Below are 16,408 nucleotides of genomic sequence, written 5' to 3'. Positions count from 1 at the left end.
AATGGTCAAAGCTTCAAAGTAACTAAACTGGAAACAGGCAGTAAATACTTGCAACAAACAAGAAAATGAATTAAAAGCATTTATAAGAACCAAAAAAAGGAAATCTCAACTGAAAGCAGGTAAAAGAAAGTAAAGTACATTACTTAAAATGAAGTACAGCAAACTCTAAGAACTTAATCCTTAACTAAAAAAAAAGTTTGGCTTAAGTTGGTTCTGCTTGTGGGTGCTGGTTAGGCATTTTTTAAATGGATTTACTAGCTGTTAATAACTTTAAAAAAAAAATCAGTATTTAAACAAAAAGGATATCTGAAAATCAAGCTTAAAAATCTTAAAATCCATAATTTTTTAAATTATTACTTGCAAAAATATTGGTGGCAATATTATAAAAGATTTTCTACTAGTCTGCTTTAATAAATATGCATTATTTTGATAATAAAAAATCACTTCAAAAAAATAAACAACTTACACAAATTCCAAATAGGCATAAGTTGTATGGGCATTGACTACTTTTAATTCTTGTCAACACAATACAGATAAATATCACAATGGCATCTAACAGAGTCTGTCAAATTAACCTTACCTATATTATACCACTGATCATAGTATACTATTGAGTATTAACCTTTATTACAGCAGATGACAAAATATAAAAAATTACACAAAAATATATTTCAGTATGAGGTAAAAAAATAATTACAAGCTTTACTCTCAAAGTAGTAGTAATATGATGAAAATAACGGTTCCACCTCTTATTTCCTGATTTTATATATCACACACACACACACTCACACCCAGGCACACATGTATCAGGAAGAAAGAAATATATGTATTTACTTTTTATTCCCAGGGCTAAGTATTTCTTACCACAAACCAAAAGACTTTACCATAATTATTCCCAGAACTAAATATTTATTCTTTACCATAAATAGAGAAATGCAAAGCTGATTAGCATTTCTCAATGTCATTAATAACATTTCCTTATTTAAGTCCTCTAAAGTTAGGTACCAGATCCATTAGTCAAAATACTACTAATAAAAACGACAATATCATCCTAAAGTCCTTTTAATTACATATTAGAAATTCCATCATGTATTTTCTCAAGCTTGTTAAATACGGAACTGATAAGCAGCATTTCTTACATGTTTTTCAACAGAGATAAGTAAATCTAGTCATTCTTAAGATAGTGAACAAATTGCACACAAAACCCACCCTTCCTCTTTGTACTTCAAATAGCATACAAAGGTTTGCATAGTACAATGCACTCTTAGCACATATCCAAAGAGAAAAAGAGAAGGAAATTTGATACAAGGAAATTTTTACACAGTATTATATTCTTCCTAATGTTACTAAATTAGAATAAGTGACAGATATCCACAAAAAAAACCTTAAAGTTTAAAAAACAAAAAAGATTTCTATCTCGAAGACTGATTACTTGAGACAATTCTAAAAACAAAGAAAGTACCATGTACATGTGATTAACGACTTGTCCTAAAATAATAAATCTTAAAAACAAAAAACATACAAAAATCTAAAGAGCAAACAAGTTGGAAAATTCAATTAAATATTCTCATTCCTCATCTTTATTCCCACTATTAACTTCAAAAAAACACTAGAAATTATTTTTAAGCATGTTTCAAGTCAGATCAAAAAAAAAAATACCATATGAATTGCCATCATAAAGTTTTATAGAACTCACCAAAAAACAACCCTAGGAAAACTTTTGGGTATGTAAGTAAAAGACCAATGTGTTACAGTTAAAATTTGTCAAAAGTCTCTTAAGAGGCCAGGCATGGTGGCTCCTGCCTGCAATCCCAGCACTTAGGGAGGCCCAGGTAAGAGGACTGCTTGAAGCCCAAGAGTTCAAGACCAGCCTGGGCAATATGGCAACCCTATATCTACAGTTTTTGTTTTGTTTTGTTTTTAATTAGCCAGGCATCGTGATGGCACATGCCTTAGTCCCAGCTACTCAGGAGACTAAGGTGGAAGGATCACTTGACTCCAGGAGGTCAAGGTTGCAGTGAACTATGATAGTACCACTATACTCCAGCCTAGGCGACAGAACAAGACCCTGTTCCTTAAAAAAACAAACCAAAAAAAAGTCTCTTTAGAGAAAATAGTTACTCAAACAAACGAATACCAACCTACAGTTTTTAGATGATAAATATTTAAATTTCTTCATTTTTTAAAGCACACTACGAGAGTCATTTCAATTCATATTACTTGCTTTGTTTAACTCAACAATCTTCCTTCTCAAAATGTTTTTTTTTTTTTTTTTTTTTTTTTTTGAGACGGAGTCTTGCTCTGTCACCCAGGCTGGAGTGCTGTGGCCGGATCTCAGCTCACTGCAAGCTCCGCCTCCCGGGTTCCCGCCATTCTCCTGCCTCAGCCTCCGGAGTAGCTGGGACTACAGGCGCCCGCCACCGCGCCCGGCTAGTTTTTTTGTATTTTTTTAGTAGAGACGGGGTTTCACCGTGTTCGCCAGGATGGTCTCGATCTCCTGACCTCGTGATCCGCCCGTCTCGGCCTCCCAAAGTGCTGGGATTACAGGCTTGAGCCACCGCGCCCGGCCGCTTCTCAAAATGTTTTAAGATATAATTAAGAGAACGAGTTTTAACATCAGACCAATGAAAGTTTGATTCTGTCTCCTCCACATCTTATCTCTGACTTGGACAAGTAACAATCCCTCTAACCTCATTTCCTGAACCTGAAGAATGGGAAGACTAATGTTTTACCTCATGTTCTTGTGGGGAACTGAATGCTCCGTACATTCAGCCTAGCATAGTAAGAATTCCCTAAACATTAATAATTAAGTATCAACTAAAAATGAATTTTAAAATTACCAAAAAATAGGAAGTTGCTATATAAGAATTTCCCTCAGTTTCCAAACAGACTTCTATTTTTTAAAAAACTAGTCGAGTGCAGCCGGGCACAGTGGCTCACGCCTGTAATCCCAGCACTTTGGAAGGCCGAGGCGGGCGGATCACCTGAGGTCAGGAGTTCGAAACCAGCCCGGCCAACCTGGTGAAACCCCATCTCTACTGAAAAAAAAAAAAATACAAAAATTAGCCGGGCATGGTGGCAGGTGCCTGTAATCCCAGCTATTCGGGAGGCTGAGGCAAGAGAATCGCTTGAACCCAGTAGGCGGAGGTTGCAGTGAGCCGAGATCATGCCATTGCACTCCAGCCTAGGGGACAAGAGCAAGACTTCGTCTCAAAAAAAAAAAAAAAAAACTAGTTGAGTACAGTAATGAAAAGCAGGGAAGAGTAGAAAAAAGAAGAGCAGGCCGGGCGCGATCGCTCAAGCCTGTAATCCCAGCACTTTGGGAGGCCGAGACGGGCGAATCACGAGGTCAGGAGATCAAGACCTTCCTGGCTAACACGGTGAAACCCCGTCTCTACTAAAAAATACAAAAAACTAGCCGGGCGAGGGGGCGGGCGCCTGTAGTCCCAGCTACTCTGGAGGCTGAGCCAGGAGAATGGCGTGAACCCGGGAGGCGGAGCTTGCAGTGAGCTGAGATCCGGCCACTGCACTCCAGGCCGGGCGACAGAGCGAGACTCCGTCTCAAAAAAGAAAGAAAAAAGAAGTTCAATCTGTAGCTGACTAAACAATCGAGATAACTCACTACCTGAGGACCAAACTAAAGATTTTTAAAACATAATTAAGTTATATAGACAACTACAAGAACCTGTAAGAACAATAGCAGTAAGAATCATTAAAAATTCAGAAGTAATCATTTGAGTCTCTCCATGGTTCCAAGCATCCACCCAAAATAAACACATACAGAAAACAAAAATCTAAACTCTTCATTATTTTTTAAGAAACAAAGTCTCACTCAGTTGCATAGGCTGGAGTGCAATGGCACAACCATGGCTCACTGTAGCCTCAAACTTCCAGGCTCAAGTAATGCTCCCACCTCAGCCTCCCAACTAGCTGGGACTACAGGTGCATGCCACCACAGCCAGCTATCTCTTTTTTTTTTTTTTTTTTTTTTTTGTAGAGATGGAGTCTTGCTTTGTTGCCCATGCTGGTCTCAAACCCCTGGTCTCAAGCAATCCTCCTGCCTCAGTAAATTCTCATAATCAAAAAATATTGAGCACTTGAAACGTGGCTAGTCCAAACTGAAATGTTATATAAATGTAAAATATACATCAGATTTCAAGATTTCTTTCATATATAAGAAAAAAGGTAAGCTATCTCATTAATAACTTTTTATACTGAATACATTATGAAATAATGTACTTTCTTTAACCCAACATACATTCAAAATATTATTAAAATTAATTTCATCTGTTCCTTTTTAAGTGTGGCTACTAGAAAATTTAAAATTACATATATGTAACTTAACCCAGTATGTCTCAAAGAATATATATGTATACTTGCTTCACAACACCTACCTTAAAGATTTTATCATTTTATAGTTCAAACATTAAGTTATTTTGAAAGAACTCTTTAAACTAAAAATTAAGCCTTTATGTCTAAATGTGTTTAACAAGTTAAATTGGAGACCCATACAGAAATGTCTCTCTCTGCCAAACTTTCCCTTTATTTATATGCACGGAGTAGGCAATCAGTAGATTCACCTGACAAGATTCTTAACATCCCTGATTACTGATTCTCTATTAAAGGGATTTAAGAGCTTCACTGAGCCATACAGAAAGGATTAAAGAGTTTATTTCTAAAAAAAAGTTAGATCTCATCCATGATCTTGAAACAGTAATTTCATTAGGCAACATCCTATTAGTCTGTTTTAGGTGGACATATTTCAATATATTTAAATTTTGTATCATTTGTTAGGTTGGCCCTCTCTACCCAATTACTCCAAATTAAAGTATTATTGAATCAGACTTAGTGGATACATAGCAGGCTCCCAATTTTCTGCCAGTCAATACAAGTGTTAAATTTTGTAAGTACACTAAAATAAGTGATACAGTCTCCAGCATCAATGACCTCAGATCAAGAAAGGTCATTTACACCCTAAGAGAATAACAAAGAAGTTTTTATTTAAGTTTTAAACTATGAAGTTCTAAGCATAAGTTCAACTGCATTTTGTAGCATATAATCTAGGAATTTAGAATAATTTGTGAGAAAAAGGGTTACATTGAGATTTGAAATACAGCCGTTTATTTCCATTTGACACTCAATCTGAAAATTTAACAAATTTATTTTCATCATTAAACAAATTGTTTTGATCTGCTTCCTAAAATGTGTTTGATAAGAATGGCCAAATTAGTAGGTAAGTAAAAATGAATTCCTCTTAAATGGTTGTGCACAAATGCCCACACACACACACCAAAACAGTCAGGCAAAATACTCACCAGACTGCAACCTGCTACAGCACAACAGGAATTTTAATTAAAGTTTAAGGCAAAACTTGGATCTTAGGAGAACATACTTCTAAATAAACCGAAAGTTGTTTCTAACACAAAGAATGAGAAAACCCCTAGAGAACAGTATACACATTTGAAAGACCAACTTTAAATGTCTCCTAAAAACACTCTAACCAAGACTATGCAGTCTCAATTTTACAAATACAGTATATGAACTTCTATATTTACAATCCAAAAAACTTTGGCACTTGATTATTACAATAATCGTGATAAATACTCCAGGAATGACACTTTTAAAGTCAGTCTAGATGTTAGGTAAATACCCAGCCTCTTTAGTACTGGGAACACTGACAGGACAGTAAGAAGGATAAGACAGTTTTAATATTTCAGGTAAAAGTACACATCTCAAAGGATCAGCTCAAGAGAAGGCATGCTTCATTCTAAAGACTCTTTGCCAGAAGTGGAGGAAAAAATACCTTAGCTACTGCCAGTACTCAGTATATCATCACTGGTCAAACTAATGAGCGATGAACAAATCCCATTTCCTTCAGTGCAGGAGTCTATATTCTAATATTCCATATACTTCTCCTATTACATTCTAACATTTCTGACATTGACCCTATACTCTCATTTATTTGTCTAATGGATTCACATATTAACTTTCATTGTTATTATGTTGTCTTACTCCTATCACATAAGCCATCCCAACACATTCATGACATTCATCAAAAACTGGAGGGAGGGAGAGGCAGAAGCATTTATGTCAGAACCCAGGGGTTGTGAGAAGTTTAAAAAAAAAACATGTGATTCTAATAATATGCCCAATCCTTAACACTTGTAAACTACTTAAGGCACCAAAACTTTTATTTATCCTAAATCCCCAAGCATTTAACATGACATTAATCACATTCCTCACATTAAGGAAAATACTTCTTGATTAATCTCTCATCAGCAGCTTCTTTGCTTGATGATGTGCCATTGTGACAGGCCCTTTTTCTTAATATTGGTGTTAACTGTAACTATCACCACACTTAAAAGTGAAGTTATGCATCACTTAACAAAGGGGATGTATCCTGGGAAATGTGTCATAAGGCGATTTGGTCCATGTGTGAACATCACAGAGTGTACTTAAACCTAGATGGTACAGTACAGCCCACTACCCGCCTAAGCTATAGGGGATAGCCTATTGCTCCTAGGCTACAAACCTGTACAGCATGCTATTGTACTCAATACTGTAGGCAACTGTAACACAATGGTAAGTATCTGTATATTTAAACATAAAAAGGTATAGTAAAAATACAGTATAAGTAATAAAAATGGTACACCTACATAGGGTGCACCTACCATGAATAGAGATTACAGGACTGGAAGTGGCACTGGGTGAGTCAGTGATTGGTGAGCAAACGTGAAGGCCTACGACATTAGTATACACTACTACAGATTTTATAAACACTATACACTAAAGCTAACTACACTTTTTTTATTTCTTTCTTTCTAATTTTCTTTCAAAATTAACCTTAGCTTACTGTTTTTTACTTTATAATCTTTCTTACTTTTTTGTAATAATATTTATAACACCAACACATTGTATAGTTGTACAAAAATATTTTCTTTCTTTATATCCATATTCTATAAGCTTTTTTCCATTTAAAAATTCTTTCCGTTTTAATCTTTTTTGTTATAAGACACAAACACACATTAGCCTAGGCCTGCAAAGATCAGGATCATCAATATCACTGTCTTCCGCCTCCATGTTTCACCCCACTGGTAAAAAACGTGCATAGTGCTGTCATCACCTACAATAACAATGCCTTTTTCTGGAACACCCCCTGAAGGACCTGCCTGAGGATGTTTTACAGTTAACTTCTTTTAATAAGTAGAAGATGTACTCTCTAAAATAACAATTAAAAAACATAGTATAGTAAATATATAAGTCAGTAACACAGCCATTTATTGTCAATATATGTACCATATATAAATGTATGTATGTGCTATACTTTTAGACAACTGGTAGTGCGGGTTTGTTGACACCAGCATCATCACAAACACAGTGAGTAATGCGCTGCACTACTATAGTGGGATGGCTACAACTCACTAGAGAAGAGGAATTTTTCAGCTTCATTATAATCTTAGGGGACCACCACCCAATACGTGGTTTATTATTGACCAAAACGTTCCTAAGGGGCTCATGATTGCATTCTACTAGAAACCCCTAATGATTACACAGTCACACCCTTGGAATTATCCAGACGCTGAATCATCAAAAAGAACCTAACCTAAGTGGCACTAATAAGGTACTAAAACAGATACTGGAATCCAGGCTCCCATGCTAGTCACCTCTGTTTTGCAAATGAGTTGAGAAACTGAACAAGATCATGATGGGAAGTTTAACCAGCTACATAGTATCTGAAAGATTATAAAATACAAGTCTACTGGAGCCACTGGAAAGGACAGGTTCTAGGAAAGAAAAAATCCGTAACAATACCTGACACTGGAACAACATCTTAAGCCATTATCAATTTAGAATAGTGAATTTTTTTAAAAGCAGTGTTTCTTCTAGGGTAAAAGCACCTTTAAGTGCAAACAATTAGTAAATATGCTTTCAGTAAATCAAATAGGGTTCAATGAAAATGGTCAGGAAGAGTGTAGAACATCTAGGAACCTGAGACCTTCAGAAACAAAAACCAAAACATAACAAAAAAAAAAAAAAAAAAAAAAAAAGAGGTAATATCAAGTTTAGTCCAAAGAAGAAAACATTTAGGAGCCCAGAAGGAAAATGCCTACTTCACTTGTGGTTAAAACCAAGGTTATGATTCAAAAATGAGTACAGCATAGTCTCGGGTTAGTGAAGTCCTAGTAAAATTTTATCTGTTTAAGAGACATAATAAATGTCTCTACTGTGAGCTACTGTCTAAATATCTACCTAACGTAAGTCAAAAAAAAAAAAAAAAAAAAGCAGGGAGGAGTGTGAGGGAGTATTGCCAAAGACAGGTATACACTATCAAAACAAAATTTAAAAAGCAACAACAGAAAAGGTCTTTCTAATAGCCAACCACCATTTCAGTGAAACCAAGAGACTCATAATTACTAATACTTTCAAGTTTTTTGTGCCTTATGTGGCCATTTATTATTATATTTACAGTTACAACTGCTTAACACCCTAAAGGATTGTGTACTTGTTTCTGAAACAGAAAGATATGCTGAGGTTTTTTTAATCTGCTTCACATTGGGTATGAAAGGAAAAGGAACCTAGATGAAAAAGAGACAGAGCAAAAAAAAAAAAAAAAAGCAGGCACATCAAATCCCTGGGACCAAATAAACAGAGGGGGTGGCAATCTATACCCAGGGAATATCCTCCAGCGTTTGAGAGAGGATCCCATTTTACCCCAATAATTCTGGACCATTAGTACCATACTTACGGATTTAGCTACTAATGTAGACTACTAATATAGTCCCAGGACAGAAAATACATAAGCTTAGGGGATCACTATCTTGTATTACCTCTTGGTTCATCCTAAATAATTCCAATAACTAAGCTCACTTTTGTTCCTACAAATACCCACCTTGTACTTCTCCAATAAGAAATCCGGACCCTGTCTCATTTTGTTTCCCTGTGACTAGGTTTTCAAGGCCTAATGCCAGACCCCATTTCCTCCCTTTTCCCCCAGGATGCCAGTCTGAATCTCTACCTAGCGCCTGGTACCAGCCACCATTCCACTCCCAAACATACATGTACACACTGCACTTTGCCAAACATATCCCTGATGCTGACAAGCTGACTGTAGGCACATATAGACTTCCATTCAGACTTCCCAAACTAGTGCTCTGCCCCTCCCCCAACTAGAAAGACTTACTGCCTGACTGCTGAGATAATTTGGTCCCTGAATCCTGCTTGTGTTAAATCTGAATAGCAGTCAGATAGCGCATGTACAACTAAGCAGTAACAGCTCCATCATAACGATTATCCAATTTACCTAAATTTCAATCACATCTTACTAGTTTTTATTTGCTCTTTCTTTTCTGAATGTAAAATCTGAAACCTTTCAGATCTTTCACAACTTGCTTCATCAGTTTACCCAAGAAACAGGTCTGCAGCTCCACCCAATTCTCACCCAAATGAAAAATCATTATACTTTTTTCTCTACCTAGCTGCAAGCCCTTGACACAATGACAATTTTTATATACATTAAAGTAAGCATTTTTATCATTCAAAATATATTTAACAACAGGGAATGATAATCTCTGACAGAGGAAGATTCTCTGACAGATCTGGATTATGAATAAACAAAAATGTAGCACTTTGGGTTTTATAACTATTTATTTTAAATGTCTTAAAAATTAGATTTTAGTTAATATGATGTCATTTTAGTTTGCAAATCCCTCAATCAGAAAGGTACATGCTGGGCATGGTGGCTCACACCTATAATCCCAGTACTTTGGGAGGCTGAGGCGGGCAGATCACGAGGTCAGGAGATCCAGACCATCCTGGCCGACACGGTGAAACCCATCTCTACTAAAAACACAAAAAATTAACCAGGCGTGGTGGTACACGCCTCTAGTCCCAGCTACTCGGGAAGCTGAGGCAGACTTGCTTGAACCCAGGAGGCAGAGGTTGCAGTGAGCCAAGATCGCGCCACTGCACTCCAGCCTGGGCGACAGAGCAAGACTCTATCTCAAAAAAAAAAAAAAAAAAAAAATGTACAAAGCAAACTTCCAGCTCATGTCTACAGGAAACTATGAAATATTATAAATGTGAATTTTCAGCCTTAATGTGATTTTACAAAATTTAAACTACTCAAATTTTGAAACCTCAAAAAAAAATCTGATGAGTACTTAAATAAGGAAAAGAATTACTACATTTGCCAGTGATTCAACTTTGAAACAAAAATTTCCTAATATTCTTTTTTCATGCTCTGGAGTAGTTTAATTGAAGTAAATCCTGATACAGAAAGGTGAACCATTAGCAGGCAATTTCCATTTGCAACTACTTATCTGTACGAATCAAGATTTTATCCAGGCCAGGTACAGTGGTTCGGCTGTAATCCCAGCACTTTGGGAGGCCAAAGCAGGTGAATTGCTTGAGGCCAAGAGTTTGAGACTAGCCTGGGCAAGATATGGAGAGCCCGTATCTACAAAAAAATTTAAAACTAGACCAGAGGTGGTGGTGCGCACCTGTAGCCCTGGCTACCTGGGAAGCAGAGGCATGAGTTTGAGGTTGCAGTGAGCTATGATCATGCCACTGACCTCCAGCCTGGGTAACAGAGTAAGACCCTGTCTCTAAAAATAAGTAAATAAATAACATATAAATAAAAAATTTTAAAATATTTTCTCCAAACAGTACAACAAAGTAACATAAAGAAATCACTCTATTATACAAGTGCATATATCATCTAAACCAACTGCAAAATTTGTCTATTAAAACCACCATGAGGCCAGGCACAGTGGCTCATGCTTATAATCCCAGCACTTTGGGAGACTGAGGCGGGCGGATCACCTGAGGTTAGGTGTTCAAGACCAGCCTGACCAACATGGTGAAACCCTGTCTCTACTAAAAATGCAAAAATTAGGTGGGCGTGGTGGCACACACCTGTAATCCAGCTACTCGAGATGCTGAGACAGGAGAATCACTTGAACCCAAGAGGCGGAGGTTGCAGTGAGCTGAGATCACACCACTGCACTCCAGCCTGAGCAACAGAGCAAGACTCCATCTCGGGGCAGGGGCGGGGGGGACACACATGACTGATATGTTTTATATACGTGAGCTTATAAAATAAACTAAAAAGTTCACCACCTTATCTAAAATCATTAAAGAAAAATTCTGCCCTTAGAAATCTGCTTAATCTTTCAAAAATAAAAATTCACAAATATTCCTTTTTCGGGCTCTAGAAACGCTGACACTTTGTGCCATTTGCTTTCTGCCTAATTCTGCTTCAAAATGCCAATCTGTATTTTTGGAATAAGAAAAATAAGCATTGCCTATCTGTCTCCCTTGAGCTCTTCCCTAATTCTTTCACACAGAATACCTCAAATTTCTCAACAGGCACTTTACCACATTTAACAAAGGCAGACACTAAAAACATTACTTTAACATAAAATTCAAATAAGTCTACTAGTAGTCATCCCACTTAAGAGTTTTTCCTAAGCACCTGAAGTTCTTACCAATAATGGACTTTGGCACAGTACCTCCAACATTGAAAAAAGTATCTACATGATTTCTGTAAGGTTATGTCACATAAAATTCAATTTCTGCATTAGTGCAATATCATCTCATCCCACTGGTCCTTTATTTAAAGAAAATATCCTACTTCTAACAAAGGTTAAAAATTGAGGATTTTTTTTTCCAAGTTGGTACAAGAATTAGGGAAATCATTTGAAAATGAAAATAACCACCAGCACTGGCAATGTTCTAAGCACTTTACAAGCAGTAACTCACTCAATCCTCCTAACCACCTATGAGGTTGATATTTTATTCCATTTATAGATTCAGAAACTGAAGCACAGAGAAGTGATGCGCTCAGTCACACAGCTAGTAGGCAGAAGAGAATTTGACCTCAAGTAGTCTCCGTCCACAGCCCATGCTTTTCACTCTCTAGCTGTACCACCTAAGCATAAGAACCACCACTTAATAGGCATCCAAGTTATCATATACCAAAAAATTTAATATATTTTCATTTTGTGACAAATTAGATAAAATATCATGTAAATATTTTAGGCTGCATTTAAAATCGTAAGGAAAAAGGATGGCTGATAAAACCAAATAAATGAGATTTATATTAAAGAGCAAACTCCCTTTAAGTGAACTTGAGAATTTTATTATTACATGACCAATAAACTTAAAGAATACACTGATATGGAAATGTTTCACAAACACTTTACAAAAACTTCACCACAAATGCCCTAAGTAATATACCCTCAAAACACATTCTAAGTAGTCGAGAGTATACCAACATTGATATCCAAGTCTATACGAAAACTCAGCTAAACAGAACACAACAAATAAATCACAAAGAAAAAGCCTCTGGACAATCAAAACAGGTATTCCAATGTCCAAGTATTGGTACACAATTATTTTTCTCAAGAGACGACTTCACACATTAAGTAAGGGCGTACTCATTTTTCTCCTATGCAGAATCACAAACCTGAACATGATTTCCACAATTCTAAAAAAAAATAAGAAAAGGAAAGATGACGGGGACACTAATCAGTTACAAGCACATCCAATAGCAAAGCAAAAAAAAAAAAAAGCACTTAAATAATTTCAAAATACAAACAAATATTTAGAATTTAGCTCAACAGCCCTATACGCAAAACAAGATTGCATCCCCAGGTCATCCAAAGAAGTTTAATTTTATTCTGCATCCCATTTAAGACAGAGAAGAACTGTATATTTAACTTTAGTATTATCTTAATCCAAAGCGGTTAAAGTGATTTTATAATTTCATGCTTAAAAGAATACGCCCACAATTACCCTGCAAGCTCAACTAATCAATTATAAAATAATTCATTTGAAAATTCCAAATAGCAAATGTTTTATTTCACTGTTTGAGCTCAAGAGCACTTTGAGTATAAATGTTACCTGAAAGCAGGAGGGAAGTGCAGGAGGGAACTTAAAATTAGGTAAGTCTAAGAAAACAGAGGATAGCTAGGCGAGTGTCTGTAAACAATATGCTCAAAACATCCCCCACAAAGCAAAGTGTGGACAGAGGGTGCCACATCAGCAGTAGTCTGTAATCGTCCTGCTTCTAAATCATTTGTTAGTTACATGAATTATTCATTTCGGTAATGGTTTGTTGATATGAAGCAGCACCAACACTCAAATGCAAAAAGTGATTGGGTCCTCCTGATCCGCTCTACAAAAATCAAACTTGGGTTTACTCTGACAGAACACTCTCTGCCTTATAGTGACAGAGCGTGTTTTGATTTTTTTAAGCTATCCTTTTTTAAGTTGCTTTTAATTTTTAAAGGATTGAGGGAGTTAATGCCTAGCCCACACTGAACTTCGTTATCAAAAGAATTGTTACACCACTTAACAAAATTCCTTTTCAACCCGGACTGCCACACATTCTGCCTTCTCCAACTTCAAACAAAACTATAAAGCGCATAGTAAATAACATGTATTTTTCTCTCCTCCGGCAAGGAAGTCTAACTCCAAACAGGAAACTGCTCCTCAAAGGATCCAACCCTGAAGTTCAAACCCAGTCCTCGGGAGCAGACTGCATGCTTAAGTGCCAACACACTTGCCTAGGTAGAACCCGAGTAAAACAAATAAGCTTTCTTGTCCTTAAGGCACCCCTTGCGAGTTTTAGCAGGAAAAAAAAAAGTTTTTGAACAAATTTCTCTCTCTCCTTAAATGTATACAAAGCCTCGCAGAAAATAAAGAAGTTGAAAGTGCTACTTTATCAAGTTTTTCGATCGCCCTCCCCCATTCCACGAGGAGGGGGAGGGAAGGAAGGGGATGAGGAAGGGAGGGAAGGTCAGGTCCGATTTTAGCCGGGCAAGGGGTTAGGAGAGGAGGCCAAGCGCCCCCGCCCCACATTCCGCACCTTTCTGGTGAACAGGAAAAGAGGCGGAGAAGGCAGCGCGAGGGAAAGCACCCGCGAGCTCTCCCACCAGTTTCTCCGTGAGAAGAGCAAGGTGGAAGGCAGGGCGAGAAGGGGCGGTGGGGAGAATGGAGAGGGTGGGATGCTGCCGCTCTGGGGCTGACCGCCGTCGCCTCCCCATAAGGCCGAGAAACGGCACAGCCTCCCCGGATCTGGAAGGTCCGGACGGGCGACTGGAAGCGCCCGAGTCTCTTACCCATGCTGGGGGCTCTCGCGGGGAGAAGCCGACGTCTGCTCCTCCTCCTCCTCCTCCGGTGGCTCGCGCGGCCGCTCCCGCGGCTGGAGGCGGGACCCGCGCTCCGCGCTAGCCCCTCCTGAGCTCAGGCGGGGCGAAGACTCGCCTCCATCCGCCCGCAGCGCTCTCCTGCCAGTCCCTTCAGCGCGGCCCGCCAGGCAGAGGCAGAGGCGGCGACAGCTCCTCACCCCTGGCCTCCGCAGAAGCCACGGCGGCGGGAGGGCCCTCCCCCGCCCGCCCAGACCGCGGTTTTCCCACCCTGGCAACTCCCGTAGTGGGGAGGAACCCGCCGGTTCGCCCAGGCCCTCGGCTCCAACCGCGAGCGCCCGCCCAGCCTCGGAGCCCGCCCCTCGCCTCTTAGCACCCGCAGTTTAAAAAGGCGACACCGTAGACTAAGGTGGAGACCCAGACAGAGGCCGAGAAGGTGCGGGGAACTGGGTCCGGGAGGAGGCAAATCTCGCGAGAACGCCCTCGTTCTCCCCGCCCCACCCCGCCCCGTCGCGTTAGGGCTCTCTCCCGGACCCCCAGGCTGGTGCCAGGTGCGGTGACGTCACGGCCGGGGGTCGTGCACCGCCCGCGTCCAGGTGCAGCGAGCGGATGAGGAAGCGGTGCAGAGAAGATTGGGCTCGCTTTCCCCCCCGGAGGCTCGGAACAGCTTGGGCGGGCGTTGGGTCTGGTTTGTCGCTTCAGACGGATCAAAAGGTTTCTGCTAACAGGCAAAGTTGCCCCACTTTCCGCGGCGGCGACGCGTTGTTACTTTCTGCAGCGAAGCAGCCTCTGGAGGACCTTAAACGGAAAAGGCGGAGAGGAGGGCGAGCGCGCTTCATTTCGACCTTCAAGGGAGGCCCAGATGCTGCCAGGACCCTCAGTCTACCTTGCGAAGTTACTTACGGATCAGAAGCATTTGGTCTTCGTCGGGAGGGGGAGAAACCTAGGCATCGGATAAATTGTTTCACAGAAATAAATTACTGGATTCCTTTAGTCTCTTGTCAGCTGAAGGCAACTTTATCTAATTTTCTTTATTTCTTTTTAAAGTATAATTTGAGTTGTTGCTTGATCGAGAGAAAAATAGGCATCATGATTTGAAATATTGCCAGCATTTTTTTTCTAGCGCGAATGTGAAGGAGGACATAGGATTATTATAATCAGTCAAACATGAGTCTGGGAGTTACGAAGAAGTATAATTATTTCAGCAAGCTTTATTTCCCCCTCCTGTTTAAATAGACCCAATTTCCAGGACAGATGTGTGTGAGCGTTTGTTGAACGCCAACTATTGTGCCTAGTGCTTTTTGAAGAAATTATGTAATTCTCAGTCATCCAGCACTGCAACTGACTTGCCCTTTGGAACCAGGCAGACATGGGTTCTTGAAACTCAACACAGCCATTTACTTTTTGTGGGACTTTGGATAAATTAACCTGGCTGAACTTCAATTTCTTGAGTATGTTGAAACCAATCTTGCAATGCAGAGCACAGTGGCCCGTAGTAGTAACCTTGTACGTATCCATTACCACTATTTCCTTTTGCCATCTTTTAATTCTAATACTTCTCAAAAGGTTGCGTGTGGTAATTTTATAACAAGAATGATCAAACTCAGAAACAGCAGCCAAAAAGGAGAAAAGAAAAAAGTTTAATATACTCACCTAAACAAGATTACATTGACATCATGGAACATGTGCCTTTTTTAGGTAACAAATATGTGTTGAGCATTGCGTTCGTTGTCCCCTACCAAGCAAAAAAAAAAAAAAAAAAGGCTAAAGTACAGCGCTAATCCTCAGGGACTTTGCATTCTACTGGGGGGGGTGAGATACGAACACAAAGTTAATAGTATGAGGTAGTGAGAGTCAAATGCTTGAGAATCTAAAGGAAAACGAATTACTGTGGGCAAAGCAAGCTGTAAAGAGAAGATGTGAGTTGAACGAAAGCTCGAAGAAGGCAATAATTCAGTCTGGAGGAGTCCTAGAACTGAGAAGTAGAGGTGGATATGCAGAGTATTTCTGAGTCTTTAAGAAATGTGTGTGGCTCAAGCAGCCCATAAGGAAGGCCATTTATGCTTTGGAAGAATGAGGCTGGTGATGGGCTAAGAAGAATTTATGAAAGGACACAAAAATATAAGCTATTGGAAGCACATACATAGGTAGTAAATTCAAGGCCCAGAGACCTTAAGGTTCTAGAGACTTTAAATTTCCAGATCTCTAGAATCCTTAATATTTAAAGAAGAAAGGCCAATGAATAGAATGGAAAAGAG

At 39.0% G+C, this 16,408-nt stretch overlaps 1 protein-coding gene across 1 annotated transcript in view; it reads right to left on the bottom strand.

Annotated features, from left to right (window-relative positions):
• The window catches only part of CD2AP (CD2 associated protein), a 153,003-nt gene extending 138,417 nt beyond the window's left edge, over positions 1 to 14,586 (bottom strand). The window contains exon 1 of the mRNA XM_003897700.5: positions 14,124 to 14,586. Coding sequence (XP_003897749.1) covers positions 14,124 to 14,127 — 4 coding nt within the window. The 5' untranslated portion in view covers positions 14,128 to 14,586. The remainder of the gene's footprint in view (positions 1 to 14,123) is intronic.
• Between the last annotated feature and the right edge of the window lie 1,822 nt (positions 14,587 to 16,408).

Source organism: Papio anubis, chromosome 6 (assembly GCF_008728515.1).
Source record: "Papio anubis isolate 15944 chromosome 6, Panubis1.0, whole genome shotgun sequence".
NCBI classification, from domain to species: domain Eukaryota; kingdom Metazoa; phylum Chordata; class Mammalia; order Primates; family Cercopithecidae; genus Papio; species Papio anubis.
The sequence above is the reverse complement of the archived record's forward strand: the minus strand, read 5'-3'. Positions and strand labels throughout refer to the sequence as shown.